This window comes from Vigna radiata, chromosome 5 (genome assembly GCF_000741045.1).
Source record: "Vigna radiata var. radiata cultivar VC1973A chromosome 5, Vradiata_ver6, whole genome shotgun sequence".
Taxonomy (NCBI): domain Eukaryota; kingdom Viridiplantae; phylum Streptophyta; class Magnoliopsida; order Fabales; family Fabaceae; genus Vigna; species Vigna radiata.
The window spans coordinates 26036798-26059797 of NC_028355.1; the positions used below are offsets into that span (position 1 = coordinate 26036798).

At 32.6% G+C, this 23000-nt stretch overlaps 1 protein-coding gene across 1 annotated transcript; it reads right to left on the reverse strand.

Moving 5' to 3' along the window:
• Window positions 1-247: 247 nt before the first annotated feature.
• Window positions 248-20417, reverse strand: LOC106762045 (alpha-N-acetylglucosaminidase). The gene is made up of 19 exons (XM_014645728.2): window positions 20112-20417; window positions 19895-19968; window positions 19359-19570; window positions 18564-18685; window positions 17890-17975; window positions 17616-17710; window positions 16991-17072; window positions 14837-14943; window positions 14166-14196; window positions 13792-13909; window positions 11945-11995; window positions 8839-8948; window positions 8643-8745; window positions 8310-8408; window positions 5759-5869; window positions 2963-3207; window positions 1691-1928; window positions 768-846; window positions 248-683 (listed from the first exon to the last, which is right to left on the reverse strand). Exons 1-19 carry the CDS (start codon window positions 20319-20321, stop codon window positions 445-447), a joined length of 2412 nt encoding a protein of 803 aa, XP_014501214.1. The 5' UTR covers window positions 20322-20417; the 3' UTR covers window positions 248-444.
• Window positions 20418-23000: the final 2583 nt, after the last annotated feature.

Sequence of the window (23000 nt, forward strand, 5' to 3'; positions counted from 1 at the left end):
TATGCCAGTTATTACTTATCCAGTTTTGTTTGTTTTATATACGGAATTAATTGATATTTTGTTTCTTGTCCTACAAGTTACTCAATTATTATTATTTTTTTAAAATATATTATCTTTTTCTCTACAAGTTCATGCATAAGTTGGTCGTACGTAAGTCTTTATGATGAGTTTTTAGTGCCGACAAATTGTTAAAATGTGACATTAATCCTTTAGTTTAAGGTGATGGAAGAAGATTTTGAGAACAAGAACAAAGAAATTTAGAAACATTATTAAAAGAACTTTTGCAATCTAGCTATGATAATCGCAATTATGATGTCTTGATGATTCAACTCTTGAGATAACAACACATGAACACAACAAACAGATGAACACAAGAACCTGCCCAATATGGACAATGTCAATAGGTTTGTGCAATGATATTCTCCAATTTAAAGGTTTATCAAATTATTCTGCAAAATACTTTTCATAGAGAGCTTTTGAGATGGCTAGAGCATCTCCTTTGGCCTTTACTGGGTAGAGCTCATTACCTTCCTGCCATTTGTTTGACTGTGAAATCCATTGTTTTCGCCACTCTATCAGCTTGAACTTCTCATTTTGTCTCAAGCTTTCTATCAAATGACTGAAATAGGTTGAAGCTCGAGGGAGATAGTAACTTTCCACAAGTCCACTCCAAAATTTGTTGGCTAATCAGAAACCAGACAAATAGATAACATCAAACATGAATTCAAAATGGAATAGCATAGCCAATTTTAAAAGATCATCTTTACCATAATCATGGAGCTTGCTCTGAGTAGTGTCATTGGTATCAAACCACATTGTCACTTGTGTCCTAGCATTCCATTCATACTGTTGGGAAAAAGGTAAATGCATTAAACCATCTCATTTTCTTACTGGGTGATGCCTAAATGATAAGCAAGATGATAATGACTTGATTTTTGAACAATCAATAAGTGAGAAATTAAACGAATCTTTATATTGAATGACAACAAAAGGCAAATTAAATCTGAAAATTCAATATTTTCATGTTGTTGAGTTAGGAAAAAATAGAGTTACAAGAAGATATTGTAGTCATTAGAGTGCGGCACTTATCACCAACAATTTTGAAACTATGTTTTATCTCTTATAATTGAGAAGAATAACAATATTTTCTCCAATTATATGGGTGGAGATCACTTGCTCACTGTAAAGTGTTGTTAAATTTCCTCAGCTTAATAACTTTTTGCAAGTAATAATGGATAGTTATAGAGTTAAATTCTAAAAGTTGAAGTTTTCAGAGTTAAATTCATTAACGCTTACAAGCTAATAGCAGTTCTTAGAGATACAGTGAGCAATGAGAGTGAAATGTGAAGCATCTCATTTGTATAACTTGCAAAACTCCTCAAAACTGGCGATTTTTAAGTTAGTTACAAAATTTGAAAGAATTTGTGCTTAATTAGACTAATAAGGTTATATTGATAATATGTACATCATAACTACATACAATCAGGGATTAACTGATATGAAACTTGAACTTAAGTCAAATGCTCACCTCAAGCTGCCAAATGAATTATGCTATATTTTAAATTCTAGTAGTGAGTAGAACACGCTAACTAAATAAAATTTAAATCATCAATTTCAACAAAATCCAAATGATTTCTGAAAACAGGTGTCACTGTGAAGGATTATTTCTAGGTTAATACCTATCCCTTACCTGCTTTATCTCACTTGGATTGACTGCCAGTTTCTTAGCACTCTCAAGCCAAGTTCCAAGAAGAAAGTTATCATCCGAAGCAAGCAGTACATCAATATCTTTTATCAGTTGAAGGAACGTATTGCTGTGAAATCGCAAAGCTTCAATGTTCTTCTCCTGAAACGAAGTAACTGCCTTGTAGTATAACTGGTTTGCAAGTTTTGATAATACTTGCCGTGTCAAGTCAACCAGGTCGTACCTGTCAGAAAGATGACAGCACTTTTGATATAGTTGACCAAATCATTTGCACTTTTTATCTTTCATGTTCATTGTGTGTGCATGTGCAAAGTTTTCTGAAAAGCAAAGTTTTACTTCTTCCCAACATAGAGCAAACTGGGAATTCACCAATATTGTCGTGAGACCTGAACTAGAACCACTTTATTCCGTCCTTTGGTGAACATAAAAGAGCACCAAACTTATAATCATTCAATTCATGAGAGGTGATTGATTTGCTTACATTACATGGACTTGTATTTTCTATATAAATCAATTGAAATGCACAAGTTGGGATCCTTAAGCTAGCATAGCATATTTGTATACCTCAAGAAAGGACCAAGTGACTAAATATTTATTTTGTTGGACTAATATTGGGAAGCTTTTATTTCATTGAGATTGATACCATCTTAGAAATTAGATTTTAAACTTAACTCAACTTTACAAACCAGCTTGTAAGATGAAATATACTCTACTTATACTATAATTTGAAGTAGGATCTAAAACAAACACTATAGCCTACGTGTCAAGAAAAAATTGACAGGCATGAGTTTTAATTAAAAAAACAAAAACAAACACTATAACCTATATCAATCATCTGCAGCATTCCTAATTGCATATATATATATAGGAAAAAAATACAAAAGTGGGGGGACTCAATCAAAACCTACTAGGAAAATCTGAAATGTTGAAGACCATCTCCACAAATCATAAGAAATATAAAGGAGAATTCCCTCCCACCAAATAAAATCAACACCTCTAATTCTATAATATAAGTTTAAAACCTAAAGTGGTGCATTATCCAACTATAGCTCTTAAATTGTTTTCCTGAACACTATTGAAAAAGTAATTAAAAAGGGTAATCCAGTATCATGACATGCAGAGAAATTGGTCTACCTTAGTCAATTATGGAAGATGGATGTTTACAAAGAAAAATTAAACATTACAGTTCATGTTAATAATTGATGAGTGATTAAAGAGAAATTAAATTTAGTATATATACTAAATTCAATAGATTACCTGTATGTGAGACTTCTAGATAGATTCTTCCCACCAGCTAGGAAGAGTTGTAATGCCTTAATTACATCATCAGAGGGGTACCACAAATGAGCTTGTGGCTTATCAGAGGCTGTTTGCTGGAATAAGTACCTTCTATTTCCAGGTGGCAACAAGTTAATCTTCTTCTGGGTGTTGGATACGCCAGTTTCAGAATTTGTTGATGGGTCCCAGTCAGGAAACATTACAATGAAATCATGATTATGGTCCTGACATAATTGACAAATTGTCCCAATCAAAATCCATATTCGATGCTGATTTCAACAAAAGGAACTACAATACAACTCTTCCTTGTCCATTATAGTCCTAAGATCTCCTGCCACCCACAGATGCACAATCATCCAAACACACAAAAAGGCAATATTTGCTTGCACAAGAATGTCCATCATAAGCAGAGGACCTAGTATCTCACCAATACAAACATGAAACAGAAAAAGTTTTACATGATGCCAACATCAAGACATGCCACTGTTTAATGAAGTGGTCCAACATTGATTACATTAAATAGGTAGATATCAAATAATTTAAGAGGAAAATATCTTAGCAAATGTCTATCATTATTAGGTATCAATTTTGTTCCTTATTATTGTGTCTCTTCTTCATTATAAACAAGACTTACAAGAAACTCTCAATATGGCATCATATTACTATGCTTTTTTCACTTCCTTTTCTCACCACTTGCACTTTGTTAAAACTATGCTACTATGAATTGTATGAACAATTAAGTCCCAAACATGGTATCTAGAACTAGGTAAAGTTCAGATCCGTTCTCTATGCTGCCCTAAAAATGAAAATAAAAATTACCGGCAACCAAAAATGGAAGCTGACAAGATTGCAGGTGGGTGAAATTTCTTTTGGCAGCTAGAACATGCAGTTAAACAGAAAGCATGCAGATCACATTTCTTTTCGTTTTCATTTTTGGTGGGTAGTGATGAGGGAATGAATAAAGAGGGTCTTTATTAGTTTTAAATAAATAAAACATTTTGTTTGTAAAATAATAAAATTTACTTTCATTTGTAAAACAGGTGCGAATAGTAATTTTTGTATGTGGGCCTTTATAGCCCAATAACACTAGGGGGGTGAACATTGGAAGACAAGGAAACAAGGAACATTTTTGAAGTCAACGAAGCCTACTTGGAGCCAATCAAATTCTTGGCCAAACCTAGGTTAAATTGAGAGGGAAGACTAGGTATGAGAAGTGTGACATTATCATGGAAAGTGTTGGAAATCTCACATCAACTAAAAATAAGGTCAATTTAGAATATATAAGTGGGTGAAAACTTCACTTTACAAGCTTGTTTTGTAGGATTGAGTTAGGTTTAAAGTCCACTTTTATCATGGTATTAGAGTCATGGTTTAATGCTTATCCTAACGAAATATGATGTTTATTGGATCTATTGTTCCACCTGATATCGGGTCACTATTGGACCACTCGTTAATGTCTAGTCCCACATACAAGATGTATATACCTCGACATGAAAGGAGGTGTTGGAAGTCCTACATTGACTAGAAAGAAGACCAATTTAGAATATATAAGTGGGTGCAAACCTCACCTTATAAACTAACTTTGTAGAATTGAGTTAGATTTAAAATCAACTTCTTAACAGAAGCATATGCCAATCTTAGCCATTGATCTAGATCTAGGATTTGCATTTTAAAATTTAAATTTTCCCTCTTCTTTGTACATAAATTTTCGGCCAAACGTTAGAATTCTAGAACTAGAATTTTATATGTAATTTTAAGGCGTATTAGAGTTCCATTTAGGTTAGATTTTTGGCTATAAATAGTCATCACTTCCTTTTGTATACAACTTTGGGAATATCCTTCGCTTGTTTGGTCAAGTGGTTATCATGACCTTGACCCTGAAACTACAACTGGACACAAGCAGCCTAAGAACTGTAGTTGCTTCTTTTGGTAAGTTTTCCGCAAGGAATCATCATAACAGTGATAAAAGTCAATACAAAAGCGGTATTTGAGTGGGAGTTGTCAAAAGCCATGGGTAATAAACCAAAACAGAGTGCTTGGGTCATGCCAGACGAAAAGGAAAATGGCAATCTGTTGAGTGCATGAAATGCACATGCTGGGAAGAAGGCCATGCATGTGGGCACATGAGACAGCAGAACGGAGCGATAGACGAAGTTGGTGCTGACCGAAGAGGGCTGCTCTGGAGCACGGTCACTAGAGGAAAAGAGCACTTGACAAAGAAAAAAAGGGCACACAATAGCCATGGTACTGTTCACCCAAGAAAAGACAGGGTCTTGTGTGGATTGCTGGTACTATCCACCAGGGAGAAAAAAAAGGGATTCAAAAATAAAAAATAAAACTTAAAACTACTGCTAACATATATGGAAGAGCTATTTGAATCTTGTGTGTCTAATGCACACTACATTGTAAGTATTTATAATAATTTACATAATCAAATACAATAAATTTTTGCCTAATAATCAGGGATCAGTGGTCCTGATTTCCTAGGATCTGCAACAGCTAAAGATTAACAAATCTGTAACACCTAATGAATAATTACATTCTAACAATGTTGATATGCTGTTATAATGTAGTAGAAAATATATGGCCTTATTTACAATAAAATACTAGATCAAATATTACCGCACTATACTGCTAGAACAAGCCTAAGACAACTGACACACGAAGAAGACTTACTGTAATTAAACAAGGAAAGAAATCATATAAGGTAATCTGAAATACTCTATAAGATGCAACAAAGATATTATAAGATGATTTAATACATGAAATACATACAGCAATTCCATCAGTACAATTGTAAATTGTATGATAAAGAATCTCCCAAGCAGCCTCAACTTGATGAACAGCTTTACCATATCGTCTATTGCAATAACTCTTGATCCATTCCTACAAGGATAGTAAAAATCAATCCAAGTACAAAGGCTTCAATGACATGTAGAAAATTAATTTCGACAAATGATCTAAACCTATATTTTAAATGTGCATCAAATAGTAGTTTATGAGAGAACAATGATTTTCGTATTCATTTATTAATGGGGATTTAAAAACTGCAATGAGGGCAAAAATAAGTAGAATTGGTTAGAGAAATACAATGCAATAGAAGTTAAATTAAATCATAGGAGAAAATCAAGGATCAAATCAGAATTACGGATATCATTTTATTTTTTCCAGCTTCTTGAGAAACTATCCAAAAAAGAAAAAAAAAATTGTAAACTATAGCAACAACCCCCTCAAGCTGGTACACATACATATTTAAGATGCCCAACTTTCTTATAATACAACAAATTCGAAATTGGGTCTAAACAGCACTATAGTAAATAATTTTTCCTACTGTCGAGAGGCTGGGACTAAGGACATGCAAATAACTCCTAGATATTCTTTCTTCTTTAAAATTTACATCAATTTCACATGCTTGGTTTTGTCATGCTAGACATAGTTTTGAGTAATACAGATGCATTCTAGTCTGTATGGGAAGGTCTGAGATGTATCTCCTTTGAGAGACCATTATTCTCTTTTCCTAGATCCATGATAACCCAATTCTCATGTTCTCATACTAAGGCTTATTGCATCATCTTAGAACTTTTATTCCTGTTATCTTCCATTTTTAACTCAGTTTTGCACTTTTTCGGTGTTTTGGGAGTTGTGGTGAAAATGGTCTAAGATACATGTTTTATAGCTGAAATATGAAACGTGGGATGCTTTAACTCTTTCACTCATAACTTCTTCCACAGGTGCCCAATTGAACTGAAACCTTTTGCATTGGAACGCTGACTCAGCTTTAATTGAAGCACAAGAACATACTTTTTGGGCAACTGACCTGGTCGTAGTTGATGTTTGAAGATGAAGGCAGATTGCAAAGGCCAGAGAGTGATTAGTTTAGTTTAAGTGTTGTATTCGTGTTTCAGTGTAAATAGCAATTGCTACAGCAAAGTCTTCCTTTTCTGATTTGTAAATTGGGCTGGACACCGGAATCGCCTGGAAAAGCAAAATCAAAGGCAGTTGAGCCATCTTTCCAGAACAGAATGAAAAAAAGCTGGAAAGGACCATGCAGCAGTCAAGGCAGAACACACATACACACACACACAAGGCAGCTTTTGACAGTTTTTGGATATTTGGAGCAGCCTTTCCAGCAGCTTTTTCAGAAACTTTTCAGAAAATTAGTTAGGGATGTTTTGCTTGTATTTTAGTGAAGAATACCTCAGCTGAGGGGGACAAAGAGATGCCTCATACTTTTACAGTTTTTTCCATTCTTCCGAAGTTTGAAAATAAAAGAGCAACGCATGTTCCTCAGCTTTTACAGTTGTGCAATTTCTTTTTTTTGTCAGTGGAAGAATGTAATGGTTAATACACTCGGGTAGCTTTTCAATTTTCATTCTCTGAAGTTTTTCTTATGCAATGAGAATGAATGTTCATCAATTTCTTCTAGCTTTCTAATGCATTTTCCAGTTTAGGAATGAAGTAATCTCACTCTCGAGTAGCCATAGTCCCCCATATTCTACGTTCTTCACCTCATTTCAGCGATTAGTGACAAGGATTACTATCAATCCATCAAGAACAATTTTCCTCACAATGTTTTAGAGGCCCAAGATCCTTGTTTTCAAATTTAGAACTCCTTTGATTTATTTCTCCAGGCAAGTTGTCCCTCCTGTCATGGATATATATGATTTGCACACCGAACCTACCTTTGAGATTACACATATGCTTGTCTTTTACGTAATTAATTAAATATATCAAACCAAGCTCTAGGTGATTACTTCAACTCAGATGGAAATGTGAATTGAAGCCTGTTTGTGCATCAACGCGTGCTAATTTCTCCAACCCTCCTTTTAAGAAAGGATTCTTCACAAGTAATTGTTGCAGACCAGTCAAGATTGGTTGTCAATGACAAGAGAACCATGATAGTATTTGCATAAGGCTCAAAAGTATCCAAATAGTCAACTCAATAAGTTAAAGTAAAACCTTTGGCTACCAGTTGAGCTATCCATTTACATTATCGTTAATTGAGAAAAACCGTTTCCAACACAGATTTGTCTTTCCTCTTGACAAATCCACCACACAGGAACTATGGGATTTTTTGGAATAGAGTTATAAGGCAATGACTCTCCAGCTAAAACAGTTAGCTCTTGTGTGACTACTTGAACAACCTAATCTGTAAAATAGGAACATAGGAATCTCATACTCATACTTTCTAGACATAACCTTGTAAATACCATATATTTGAGGGATTTTAATAAGCAATGTTAAAATATAACAATTCATGAGGCTGAGAGAATTTCCCAAGCAAATTCAAACAAAACAATTGGAGCAGAGAGCATATGAACATTACCGGAACTTCAACTTTCTTGTCACGAAATGCCATTTCAGACATCAACTCATAAACGATGGGATTCTGCTCTATTCCTTCCATGCACATCCCAACACCTACCTGCCAAAAAATTAACAAAAATTTTAAAAAATATGTACAAGTCATAAATCAACATAATCACTCAATGTTCCTTTCTTCAGATAACATCTGAAGATTTTATGCTAAAACAAAGATAGAGTTTATTGGCGTGCTTGTCCCATTTCGGCTCCTAAGTTCTGACTAATAAAAACTCAAGCTATTGTTGATATCATAAATGCCAATATGTTCATGTGATACAGAAAATATTGCCAGTACCATTGTTGAATTTGCACTGACACGAGCATCAACAGGCCCAGAAGAAATTGCATCAAGGGTACCATACATTTCAATATTGCCACCAAAATTATGAAGCATACACCTGATGCACAGTATGATTGGGAAAGCATAACAGTTTAGAATATTGTATTTCTGTAAATAAACCAGTAACAAGAGGTAACAATAAACTAATTACCAGATATAAGGAGTACCATAAAACTGAAAAGAAGATTTCCATATGGGTTTTACATCAGCAAACAGATCAAGAACAACCATCTTTCCAAATGGAACAGAATGTAAAAGGGCCTGCACATATTATCACTCAGTAAAAAAATCAATTTGAAGATGCTGGGTTGGCATTAAACAGAATTACCTTTCAGACTGCAACCAGACAGATGATGCAAGCAAAGATTTATAATACATAAAGAGTATGGTAGTTGAGTATTGTGGAATCCTAATACTACTATCACAATGAAATAAGAAGTTGATGGTCATTTTGCCAAAATGCTTTAGTAGCTGAAAAAAATAATTATCATACTGTTTTCAAATTTCACAACACTCACAAGAGAAACCCTGTTCATCTCAGCTCATCATATTAATCTATATCTAAGAACATCTTACTAATCAATATTATATTAAAGCCCACTGATGATTAACTGAGTTTTAATGATACTAATTGTGTCCAGGGAAATAAATATGTGATGAAGGTATCTTTCTAATCTTATGAGAATCAGTCTACCAACAGTGGGTTTATATTTAATGCAAATAAGAAAATTTCACTAAGATGAGGTTACACATCTAATATTGGTTTTTTCTAACCAACACATCCATTGAATTCTGGCTCTGCTTGACTCTATTTGAGAAATTATGCAAAAAGTACAACCTGGAAAGGGTAAGATTTTGACCATTTGAGACTTATTAGAGCATAGAGTTTAACGTTGCATCTTAATGCTTTACATTTTAATCTTTCAACCCATTAATTTTTTTCAGTTTAGGCTGATAAATGATGATTAAATAGTAAGTTAATTAGAGGCTAGTTAACTACTAGATCAGCAATATAAAGAAGCCGTCAACTATTTAGTATGTGTAACCATTCAAACACATGTAAAGAATCGAGTTCTCAATCCTTTGAAAAATCATGAACCCTAATATGGTATCATGAGCCAGGTGCCACCTTTTTTATCTTCTTTCACACTTCCAATTCAGAGTATATTCCTCCTTTGGTATTAAAAGTTTGAAACGTGCAGCATTTGCACAATCATTTTGCTAATCCACATTCCTCCAAAGTATCAAACTAATTGCTGATCATGCTGCAGATCATGTCTCCAATTCAAATCTTGCTCTGGAGTAAGAGCAACTATTACTTTCATGGCTCTAATCTTTAATTTCACATGACATGCTCTCAAGTGTTATTGTCATAACAATTTTAGGATAAAATCCATGAGTACTTTCTTTCAAATGCTATAAGTTTTAGGAGTATAAAATTTATTCTCTCCATAATTAAATTTTGATAGTGTCAAAAGAGTCTATTTGACTCCCTAAAAATATTTCTGCATCTAAGTTTGATTCTGTGATTATTTTGTTTCCCAATATAGCTAGTAATTATATAGTTTCATGTATAACTATTTTATTCCTTTTTAGTTTAGCCTCTTTTAAATAATTCATTATCAACTTATTCTCTTTCCCTACTTTAGGATTTAGTTTTCCTAGTAGGAAATCAGCTGATGTAAATGCATAATATTAAAAAAAGGAATCGGTTAAGAAGTGAATTTTAAACGTAATTTAACCTTACAAAACTAGTTTGTAATGTGTATGTTAGGAGGAAACATATTAAAAAGTAGTTGTTAGGATAAGTGAGCTTTTCTATAAATAGTTGGGGGGTCCTTGTATGTGGGGGAGTTTTGGATGTTTTGTAGAATTGTTGACAGGACCATTGACATCCTATGTGAAGGGAACAGTGTCCCTCGGATTCCTTCATGCTGTACTTGTTTCCTATAATCAATAATACAAGGTTTACTCAATGAGTTTGGGAGTTTGCATTAGTTTTCCTAGTGCCCTCTATATAGAAACCTAAAAGAGCCACTCTAAGATCGTAAGAAGTACAAAAGATTAGTTGGAAAGCTAAACTGTCTTATAGTTACTCGCCTTGACATTCCTTTGAAGTCAATGTGGTATGTGAATGTCTTAATTCTCCATGTGCAGATCATTGGAATGCTGTCATTTGTATATTCATGTACATTAAAGATTCTCTTGAAAAAGGTTTGTTATATGATGGACACAATAATCACACTAAAATTATATGTTATTTGAAATGCCAAATGGCTCACCTTCTAATAGGAGACCCACTTTCGGATGTCTCCACTGATGATAATTTGATCTCTTGGAAGAGCAAGAATCAAAATGTTGTAGCAAGATCTAATGCGAAAGCTATAGGGTTATGGCCTCAACTACATGTGAGCTTATTTGGCTTAAAAAATTAATTACAATTTGGAGAGGTCAATCAAATAACACTTATATGTGACAATTAAATTGCTCTTTATATTGGCTCAAATCCCTTCTTTCATGAAAGGACCACATATATTGAGATTTATTGTGATTTTATTCGAAAAGAGATTGTATCTAGAGATCTCAAGACTGAGTTCGTCAATTCTAATAATCAACAATCTATACATGAATCTAGAATTGATTATATTTATAATAAGTTTGGTACATACAATTTATATGCATCAACTTGAGGAGAAGTGTTAGATGTAATGGTCTTAGGCCCATCTCTTTATATATTTTTTATTTATAAATGCATAACCCTATGTGCTCTACAAACATTAGGAATTCAGCCTATGCCTCTTTCTCTCTTTTATTCTAACACCCAGTAGGTGCTTTTAAGCACCTACTATTCCTTCATTTATGTATGTTTATCAATAGGCAGATTTCATAAGTTTCACCCCTCTAGAGTATAGAGTTTTACTCAACATCTTTGTGTTCTATTTTCCCTCTGTTTACATTGTAATCACTCAGCTCCATTGCATTTTTTAGTTTAGGTTCTACATCTAGCTAACAATTGTCATTTAGTTAGAGGTTAGTTAAAGACTAGTTCAGCTGGATAAAGCTAACATCAAATATTAAGGTTGTAATCATTCATTCACTTGTAAAGAAATCAACTTCTCTCTATTGTCTGAAAATTTATGAACCCTAATTATTCTACATAAATGAATTTCATATACAAGACAAGTGGCTTAAGATTCTCTGGTAGGGCCTATATACTGAAGAAAACGGAAGGAATCTTATCTGTTTCAGTGTCATACTTTAATTTGAGGTGGCTTCCAAAACGATGAGTCGGAGTAGAAGAGCCAGCCCTGCAAATTCATATATATTTGTCAGATACAAGAAATTTACACAAAATAACAAAAATAATATCAATTATAACATTTCTGGAACTGGGTAGTGAGAGGGATATTTTTGAAGATAATGGAGGCATCAAGCTAGTTTACTTTGGAGGCTAGAGCATAAGGCTCCTCTAAATTTAGCTTTATAAAAAGTGCACAAGAGTGTTTCCACCATCTTCATTCAATTTAAAGTACACTATTATGTCTTAACCCTCAAAAATTCCTAGATAGATGTATTAGTGTACTTTATATTCAAGATCACTTTAGAGCATTTTGTTTCTAGAACTGAGATGCCTTTAAAATTAGAATTAAACAACACAAGGAATCTATTGGATTAGCTGCATTTATGACTGGTATTGTATTGTATAAGTTACATAAAGCTGCTTTTTTTGGGTGTATGAACCTAGCCCAAGCATTGAGTGTTATAGGGTATACCTTTTCCTTGTAATGTACTCTTCTCTCTTTCATATACATATATGTATATGTGTGTGTGTGTGTATATATATATATATATATATATATATGTATGTGTGTGTGTGTATATATATATATATATATATGTATGTGTGTGTGTGTGTATATATATATATATATGTATGTGTATATATATATATATATATATATATGCACACACACACATACACATATATATGTGAGCGTGTCTGTGTGTATATGTATACATGTATCTATATATGTATGTGTGTCTATGTACATACATGTGTGTGTGTAAAATCAGACATTAGTTGAGTACAACTCACTGATTTTAATCATTCAAATTCAAGTATTTTGGGCAATTGAATTTTGTAATTCACATCTTTGATACATTAGGCTCTAAGATGGGGGTGGTTGTATGAGGATAGCGGAAATACTTAATTTTGAGATATTGTGGTGCTGATTACGCAAGTTCTCCCATAGATAAGCACCCTAACACCAGATATTGTATATTCATTAGTGGAAATCATATCTTTGAAGTGCAAGAAACAAAATGTTGTTGTTTGATTCAATACAAAAGGAAAATGCAGGACTATGGCCATTACTTTAGAACTTGCGTGGATTTAATAACATCTTCAAGAGGTAAAATTCTGTGCAGTTCATCAAATAAAGTTGTATTGTAATAATTAGGCAGTCCTTCACATTGTCTCTAATCCAGTGTTAAGAGAGAATTAAACATGCAGAGATTGACTACCATTTTTGTTTGTGAGATATTACTATCCAAGGAAAATAATATTGAATTTATCAATACAAATTATCAAATTGCCAACATCCCACCAAAGTCTATCAAAAGACCACAAATTCAGTTCGTACATTCCAAGCTTGATACACAAACTTATATGCTCCAGTATGAGAGAAAGTGTTAGAAAAGTGTTACTTCCTATTGCATTTGTATATACTGATTACTTTCCCTTAAGCTTTCAAATTCAAACTCTCAAGTCTATTAATTGATTGTATTGTTTAATTAAGTTCAGTTATATATTTTAGGAGCAGTTATTTTTTATAAGGTCAGATGCTAGGTAGTTATTAAGTTTTTAGGAGCCGTTCCTATGTAAAATTTGTATAGAAAATGCCCTGTGTGAAAGAAGTAGGGAGAGAAGTGCATATGAAATTTTTTCCAACAGTGTTACTCTATGTAGATGTTACAACTCTCGGGTAGTTTCTGGTTAATTTTCTGTTTAATAAGTGAGTCTAAATAGCAAATTTCAGTCTTCTATCAGGTACATAAGGAATTAAAAAGGAAACCAGAAGATCCTGAGTCAAATGAAGCATACTTGCATTAACCAGACAGCATCCTTGTCACCTTTGGAAATCCCTTTATATACTGCAGCTCCAAGAGTTGATATATATTCCGGATCATTGGTAGGCGGGGAGTTCTCGTTAAATGTATCGCTGCAGTTAAAAATATAGTGTGTATGTTGGCAACCAAGAGAGTATAAGAATCACTCCAGCAAGTTACAACATTGCATGTGTGTGATTAAGACTAATTCAATATGCTAACTCCTTTGTGAGAGTGCATGTCAAAAAATAGAAAATCCTAATTAGAAATAAAAAAAGAATAATAGATTAATATGGTAGATCATCAACTTGTAACCAGACTGTCCAAGAGAAAAAATAGTGCTAAAGCGTGGAAGATGAGTGAGTCTACCAGTTGTAAATGTCAGTTACATCCCCATATTCTGTAAATTTAGAAAAAATGTGTCAGAGTTGAGGTACAAAGTATGAAGGAGAAAAGGAGAGAAAAAAGCACAGAACACTGTAGTTACACCCAAAGACTAGCCTTCTATAGCATACACATTCAACTTAAAGATTTTAGAAAGAAAAAAAAGAAAAGAAAGTGATAGATCCTAGTATTCACACTAGTAGAAGTAATCAGTGTAGAGCAATGTCCTAATTATAGGAATGTAAGAAGAGAGTTAATAGAGGTAACATTGAAAAAAATGAGAAAACATGAGAGGAACTCTATGTTGCTCTAATACAGATTGGAAAAAAATTATGTTGTATAAATTGTTTTACATGTATCATATCTCCAAACAAAATGTTCATCAAATTTCAGGATTCCTCTTGCATGGTATTTAGTTATGCAAAGTCAAAACAAGATTTAACTTTAAGAGTTTCATATTGATTTTCAAATGAATGCACTCGAATTTTAAAAGTTAATAAATTCTCAGTTTTCCAATGTCTCATCTAAAACCTTTGAGCAACTATGCTTTTATTGAGGTTATACTTCTATTGAAGTATGGGGACACCAGGAATCTCAAAAATGACATGAATAGTCACATAAGAAAACAGGGGAAGAAAAGGAGAAATTAAACACACCTTTAATCTGTTTCCTTATGAAAGCCTCCCCTATTTCAACAAATAAAGGATCAGAGGGATCAAGAAGGTAAGTACAGCACCAACGAGGATCGCTGTCAACAGTATTCCTGGAATACAACGATAAAATATCTCCAATGGTAAATACATTGTAGACATGAAGCTTTTAAACTAAAAATGGTCTTTATGAGCAACAAATAAAAACAAACCAATTACTGAAAAAGGCATCATACACTAGGTTAGAATAATGTTGTACCTCTTGCATTGTATTGCCAACAATTGCATGTACTTTTAAGAGTCCTAGAAGGTTTAGGTAGGTTATTTTCCATTTGTCTAGGGAATTTAAATATGTAAGAATAGGGATTGAAACAATGTGAGGTGGAAACAGGCGGTGGTGGAAACAGGTGGTAGCTACCTGCTCAAGATGAAAATTCTGTCCATATCCAGTCCATTACCTATTAGGTTACTCATTTAAAAACTACCAGGAATTTTTTTATACCAACATTCTTAAAAAGTGGATATTAAGTTTAACTCAATTTAGGATCTCCAACACATCTCATCATGCCAAGGATTGACATCTCAATCGTGGTACGATAAGCCTAACAAACCTCATCAGGATGGGCTCTAATATCATCTTAGAAAATGGACTTTAAGCTTAACTCAAACTCAAAACGTTAGCTTGTAAGATGATACACCTAATTTTGCCTAGCTAGACGAGTAAGATGAACTATACTTCGGTAGATGAGTCTGTTGGACTATACTTCACTCCATGAGTTGTTGGATGTGTTATAAAGGGTAATGTGACACTGGTTTTGGGGTGTTACAATGGGTACATATAGTATGACATCCACCCCCACTGTTTTACAAATGGATAGGAAAAAAACTCGATTAAATAACCTATCAATCCCTATTTGGCTCGCGTTTGGAAAACAACGAGAATTGATTTTGACTCCTAAAATCACATCCAAATTTAAAAAAAGTTGAAGTAACCACTTGTTGCTATGGCTTTTGTTGGAAATCTCACGTCGACTAGAGACAAGACCAATTTAGAGTATATAAGTGGGTGCAAGCTGGTTTTGTGGGATTGAGTTAGGCTTAAAGTCAATTTCTTAACATGGAATCAAAGTCATGTTAGAGTCTATCCTAGCGAGATTTGTTGTTGGAAATATTGTTCTATCCGCTATCTGACCACCCACTAATGTCTAGTCCCACGCTCGAGATGTATATACTTCAACGTGAGGGGAGTGTGTTGGAAGTCCCACATCGACTAAAGATAAGAACAATTTATAATATATAAGTGGGTGTAAACCTCACCTTACAAGCCGGTTTTGTGAGATTGAGTTAGGCTTAAAAGTCACTTTTTAACCACTTTCAACATGAAATTGGAATCAATTATGAAGAATGGAATCTAATCCAAGATTTAGATTTTTCAAATATTAATTGGACTATTGAAATCTGATTTATTTAATTGTCCTTTATTTTCTCTTTATCTTTTCCTTACATTTATTTTGTAATTAGGGTGCTCAGATTTGCCCTAGCCATCTCTAGCAATATAAGTCAAGAATTTTGGTCAATAAATAATAACAAAGATAATTTTCTTCTGCTAAAATTAGAAGTATGTTAAAGTGATTCCCGAACCAATGTTAATTGCATATATCACACCAATTTACATTTTAACTACGAAATTATGCACATTTTGGTTTGTTAGTTGAGAAAATATTGAAAGGAGGCAAGATGATGGAATTATTTTTTATTGTTTGGTGGGAAAGAAGGGAGTGAAAATAATTTTAAAATTAGTGGAGTCATTTTACTACTTCTCACCTATTTGCATTAATCTCTACCTCTTTTCTGATCTCCTATTTATTTCTCTTCAATATTACACCTATAACTTTCACTTTATTTCTCGCTTGTTTGTCTTCAACCTTTTGTATTTTCATCCATCTTGTTTCTCTCTTCCTTGCCAAACATGGGAGGGCTTATAGTCAATCAAGAGTCTATATATAGATTTTCTACATAACCCAATTACTGTAGAGTGCACACTCAATCAATTTCAACACACCTTTTGGTATTCGTCACCTACTAAATCATGCAAGCTAAAAATTTAACAAAAAAATATGATTGAAAAATGAACAAGCATATAAAAGAGAAGCAAAATACCAGTCACCAAGTCTAGTTATTTTTGCCATAGGGAATATCCTTTTCAAAGCCGCTGGAACATTCCCCGAGAAGGATGGCAGAACTAGAACAAAGTCAATGTTAAACCAGCATACCAAATTTAGAAAATGTAGACAGCAATTTGAGACAGCAAAACCATTTTCCCCTCTCTGAATATGGATGTCTAAGTGAAAATCACAAAGCCCATATACCTTGTTAAATATGTTTTTGGTAGAAAAATTGAAATTAGTCCTTTTTTGAAACTTTGGTCCAATTTAGTCCTCCAACTTTAGAAACGCAAAGATTTAGTCTTTCTAACCAATTTTTTTTAAGTTCATTTGGTGTTTCAAACATGTTTCATAATATTATTTTAATTGTTTATACCGTTTGACACATTTCTACTTCAATGTTAGTTAAGAAACGCATTTGAAATGTCAAATAAACTTAAAAAATTTGGTTAAAATAACTAAATTCACGTATTTCTAAAGATGAAGGAATAAGTTGGTCTAAAGTTTCGAAGATGAACTAATTCCAATTTTCACTGAAATTAAAAGACTAAAAACATATTTAATCTTAAAAATGATGAAAGTCAAAAAACAAAACTTCAGGTTTTATGGTTAAAATATACCTGGTGTCATCCCCAATTCCAGCATTCGAGAGATTATTTGTTTCTGTAACACCAACTGTTGATCTAACCAATTTTGAGACAAAGGCCCACCCCAGCTGTAAAATGATAGATCTCATCAGAAACCAAATTTGCTAGACCATTTCCTAGGCCTTCTATACAGATCAAATGAAAAATGAATATGAAACTCAAAACAACTAAATTTGCTAGACCATTTCCTAGGCTTTCTATACAGATAAAAAATCAACTATGGGGTTTACATACTGCTTTCACCTACCCATGCAAGTTTCCCATGCGAGCCCAAGCAAGGAAAGCAGGTCCACCAAAGAAATTATCCAAGTCGTCTGAAGTAATGTTATAATCCTACAATTAGAAGATACTAGTCAAAGCGTCTGGGTAAACAGAAATTTTCTTGTGTTCAGTTTAGAGTAAGCAAAAAGTGTTTCTTACCTCGTACATAAGGGGCAGATTCCATTATATCACTATACTATTCATCTATTTCTGGTCCAGTTTTATCATTTTCAACATCATATGCTTAAGGACATACCAAAGAAACACCACCGCTCTATTATTCATCTAAGCTTAAGCACATAAAGCGTAGTCAACCACAGTAACAAAACCCAGATAAAAACAAGCTACAAACCATAATTGATCTAAAGCAGCAAAAGTTAGAATGAGAGGTTGGGAAAGAAAACAACAAAAAGTAAAATAATGATGAAAAAACTTGCATTTTGAACAACTGATATCACTGATAATAACTTGAATAAAAAACTGAATTTGTAATACTGTAACATGTATCTAGTTACAAAAATAATGAGTAAACAATATCTGATAGGGAAAAGAGTTTTTTATAGAATCTTTGGCTCAGTTAATACTCTCAAACTAAGGGTTCAATTTTTTCTTAGACTAAACATTATCCAGATATACACAAGCATGTAAATAGCACTTCACCTTAAAAACCTTTTGCCAAATTGTTTCCTGCCCAGTAAATGCCAAGGGTAGGTTCACCCCTTGAAGTGCCATCCAGTCTACCTCTTTTTCCCACCTGTCCCAGTCCCACCAAACATATGAATCTGCAAAAGACCAAGAAGAATATTCAGCTTCTGATCTTTGCTTGTAAACACATTCGGCCTTACCCTTGTGAGGAAATGGATATATAAGGTAAACATGGGAAGACCAACTCATTCAACTTAATAATCTTACATTTACCAATAGGAGGAAATATAGGATGGCTATTTATATGTCTAAGGGAATTTAGCAATACCTTAAAACTTCCTTCCGATTAATCTTGACAGGAACTTCCACGGCATTTTTCTTTAGCAGAAATATGTTAGGCTACCTATCTGATCTTGAGAATGTACCAAATTTTATTTTTTGAAAGTGTTGAAGTATAGTTTTACTCCTTTTTATTTTACTTTCTTATACAGAAGTAGATTGGCTTTTTCATTCAGCCAACGGACAACTGTCCGTTACTTAGATCTTGAGATATAATTAATACATGTTGCAATTCATTTGTAGGTGGGTTGAATTCATTTTCACACAATAACAGAATTTCTTATCCTCCTCTCTATCTCTTCTTCTCAAACTTCATCCCTTTCTGGAACAACTGACTACCAAGATTATCATCCTTTCTTGGAAAAGTTTTAAGCATTGGCACTTGTTAGCTACTGAATACATAAGTTCAAATTCTCAGATTGGAAAAAAGACAGATGTTTTGTTCCTCAGAAAGTTGATTTTGATACTCACAACTAGAGGTAACAACATTTTGGTAATAATTCCATGGAACAGGGCGTTTAATCTTCAGACCCTCGTCTTTTAAACGGGGTAGTGACCCTGGCTCAGGGATTGAAGTTGTCTGAATGCCACCTGTCTTATCCCATGAGACATGAGCACCGCACCAATACTTAAGATACCAATGCAGACCAGATGCAATCTCAACAGCAGTGGTTCCTCTAATGCTGACAAATATAGAAATACATGACAATATCAGATTAATACTAAAGGACAGCAGAACAGATTAGGTGTTCATATCCATGAGCAGATGATTCAATGCAAGAAATTTTACCACAGGTAGAACAAATCAAGAAGCCCATTAGCATTATAACATGAAAATCAAGTTTAAATGTATGAAATGAAAAGAGAAAGAAGAATCAAATGAAATTGCAACTTGTAAATAAAAGAAATGCAACCATCTCATAATCTTTAAAAACCTTGGAACTCATGAGGAAAAATAAACAACATTAATCGATCATAATCTTCAGCATAAATTTCCTCTCACGTACATAATCTCAGCCTCATTTTGGCTTGACTTCTTGTGGTTGTTTATCAGAAAACAACTGTCTCCGCCACAGACATCCTGGAAATTGTAAAGGTCGTGTTTTAACTTTCAATCAAAAAAAGTGAGAGCAAATGCAGACTCTAACAAGTTGTCAGACTAAGAAAAGAAAAAAAAAAAAAAAACAAAGCAAGATGAAAGGGTAAAAGGAAAAGGGCAAAGACCTTGGACACTATTTTGAGCTCAAAACTGGACAAATGGGTAGGAAGCAGTCTTTTGAGAAGACCAAAGGCTGCAGCTTCTTGCACAGATGGAGGTGCCCTTTTGGAGTCCAAGCCTTGAAGCAAAGGCTCTATGACTCCATACTTAGACAGTGCCACCGGCAGTGAAGGGATAAGAATCAAAATCAGAAACACAAATCCCAACTTCAACATTTTCTCTTCTTCCCTCAAAGACAAAGGAAACTGTGTTGATGGCTATGCCATGGTTTTTGGTTTCGACACCAAATGGCTACTACGTTGACACTGTTGTGTTGGTGTTGTCGACACGCACACATGTAAAACAAAAATAATTATTTAAATAATCAATATAACTATATTATCTACATCTATATCTAATTTTTATCCAGAGTAATATATTAAACTAATGTTATTTTGCCAACTATCATGTTATTATTACTAATAATAATATAATCTTTTATTTGAAGAAAAAATAGATAAACAAAATAACATAATTCTCTTTTTCTTATATATATATATATATATATATATATATATATAATTGAAACGTAAATTTAAATTACAATGTTAATTAAATATTGAAAAAATAATTTTTTATTATAATATTAATTTTACAAACTTTAAGAAAACATTAAGCTTTTTTAATACTTTTATTATATTGTTATATAATAATATATCATAACTTTTATTTAACATATTTATATATAATTTACAATATTTGTAACATGTTTCTTAATTTCTAAATTTGCAAATACTTTCCCATATTCTTAAGACATAACTCTAATATCAGGGAAAAGAAAAACCTTTACAATAGATTTATGACCCAAATAATTTATTTGTCTTATTGAGAAATTGCTTGTTAAATATTCAGAAATTGCTTGATAAGGTAGCTAAAAATAATTACTAGCTAAAAGAAAATATTCATTTTGTATCTAGTAGCGATAATTTACATAGTAAAATTTAATCAATTAATTGAAAATTAGACATAATTTATACTATCAAATAATTAATATAAAAATATTAACATTTGCACTAACTTAAAAATGTGAAATTTTCAAGGTTAGTTTGTGAAAATTGTCAGTTCATTTGACCAAAATGTTTATTTTTTGATTACACATACTTAGATAATATTTTTGAAAAACTGTAAAAAGTTTTAAAAATCTCAATCCAAATCTCTCTTTTTGTGCTTTACTCTTTTTTTTTTTACAATAATTACTATACCAAATTTTAAATAGAAGAGTTTTTTCCTTCTTGTTTCCTTTGATTCAAGTAATGATTCTTTTTCATGACTCATATTAGTAATATGGGTTGCTATTTTAATCCAAATTAGTTTTCTTTCTATTTAGTTTCTTCTCTTTGCTCTCTTATTTATCTTCTTTAATTTTTTAATTTCATCTTCATCATATTATCATTTTTGTGTCTTGATTTTCTTTTACACTTTTCTAAGAGCGCTTTTAAATTTATATAACCCTCTATAAATTTTATCCGTGTTTAATTACAATCTTCATTGAATTACATTATACCATTACTTCTAATTCAACCAATAGTCCAAGCCTAAAATTCGATTCCATGTCTTAATCATGTTCAACAATTACAAAAAAATTTTACTATTATTTTCTTTAAACTTAAACTTTTATTATTATTTGACTAATTCTTTGACAAGAAGAATTTTCAAGTAAACCCTCACAGGTTAGATTTCATAAGAATCATCTCTTAATGCATCAGAAGAGCATAATGATGATATTATACAAGATTATATCATTAGGACAATGTTAGGTTGATGTTGTCACTGAAAACTAAAAATAAAGGACAATTATATAAGATAAGACCACTTGCTTCAAATTACTTTGCTAGAAGAGGTACCTAAAATACCAATCATCTTCTTTTACTAGTGCTGAGAAAGTCGTTATCCACTTAGCACAATGACTTGAAGCACATGATTAACCTTATGATGATTTGAGTCATGGTTTGACACCTTACAAAATTTGGTTATGAAATTCTTACCTTAGGATGTATAGAGTTGTGTTTAATAACCTTAGTCCAGCCTAACACTATTGTAACAACAAAGTTTAACACTATTCTAACAACAACAGGATCCAATCCAACCTACTCCATTCCATCCCATCCTAGTTCACCCACAATCTCAATAGTAATAGTAAGACTTTAAGTAATTGTTATGTAGATTCTTAATTTTTTTTTGACATTATTACGTGTTTTGTTATTATGTGTGGATAGTTACTTTAAAATTTGATGTTTGTCTAATTATTTTATTTATAAATATATTGTGATATTTATCTGGTATTGTAATTAATGTTTGTTTTAATTGCTTGGATAGAAAATATCTCGGACTAATTAATATTTGTTTGAATGTCTAGTTTTATAAAATTGACATTGATTTTGCAGAAAATACATTCCAATACAATGAAAATTGACATATCATTCTGTAAATTTTATCAAAAACACTTTATCGATAAACTTTTGCATTTTTCAAAATTTCCAACTAACATTGATCATCGATAAATTTAGTTTTTTTTTTTTAATGTTTACCATATTTCTAACACGTAGTTTTCTTTCTTAGTGAAAATAATAACAATATCCTATCATTATCTACAAGAACCTTTAGGTTTTAAAATCCCTTATAAAAGAAAAAAAAAAAAAAAAACCTCTCAACCTTTTCAGAACCATCACGTTCCCCTCAACAGTAGCCCCCGTCCTCCTCCATTAAACCCCCACTCACTCCCTCCCATCAAGTTAGTATTGGCTGATGTGGCTGGAGTGGTAGCTGTTTATGATGATCGAAATTTGGATTTTGTGGTATAGGATGAAAACTTTGGTGCATTGGATTGTCACAAGATTTAAAGGCTAATTTTTTAA

Coding starts and splice junctions, on each gene's coding strand:
- LOC106762045 (XM_014645728.2), bottom strand. CDS start 20,321: ATGTTGAAGTTGGGATTTGTGTTTCTGATTTTGATTCTTATCCCTTCA. Junction 17,976..18,563: donor TTTGGCAAAAGGTTTTTAAG/GTGAAGTGCTAT, acceptor TTCTAATTGTAG/GATTATAACATTACTTCAGA. Junction 11,996..13,791: donor ATGCTGTCTGGTTAATGCAA/GTATGCTTCATT, acceptor ATGAATTTGCAG/GGCTGGCTCTTCTACTCCGA.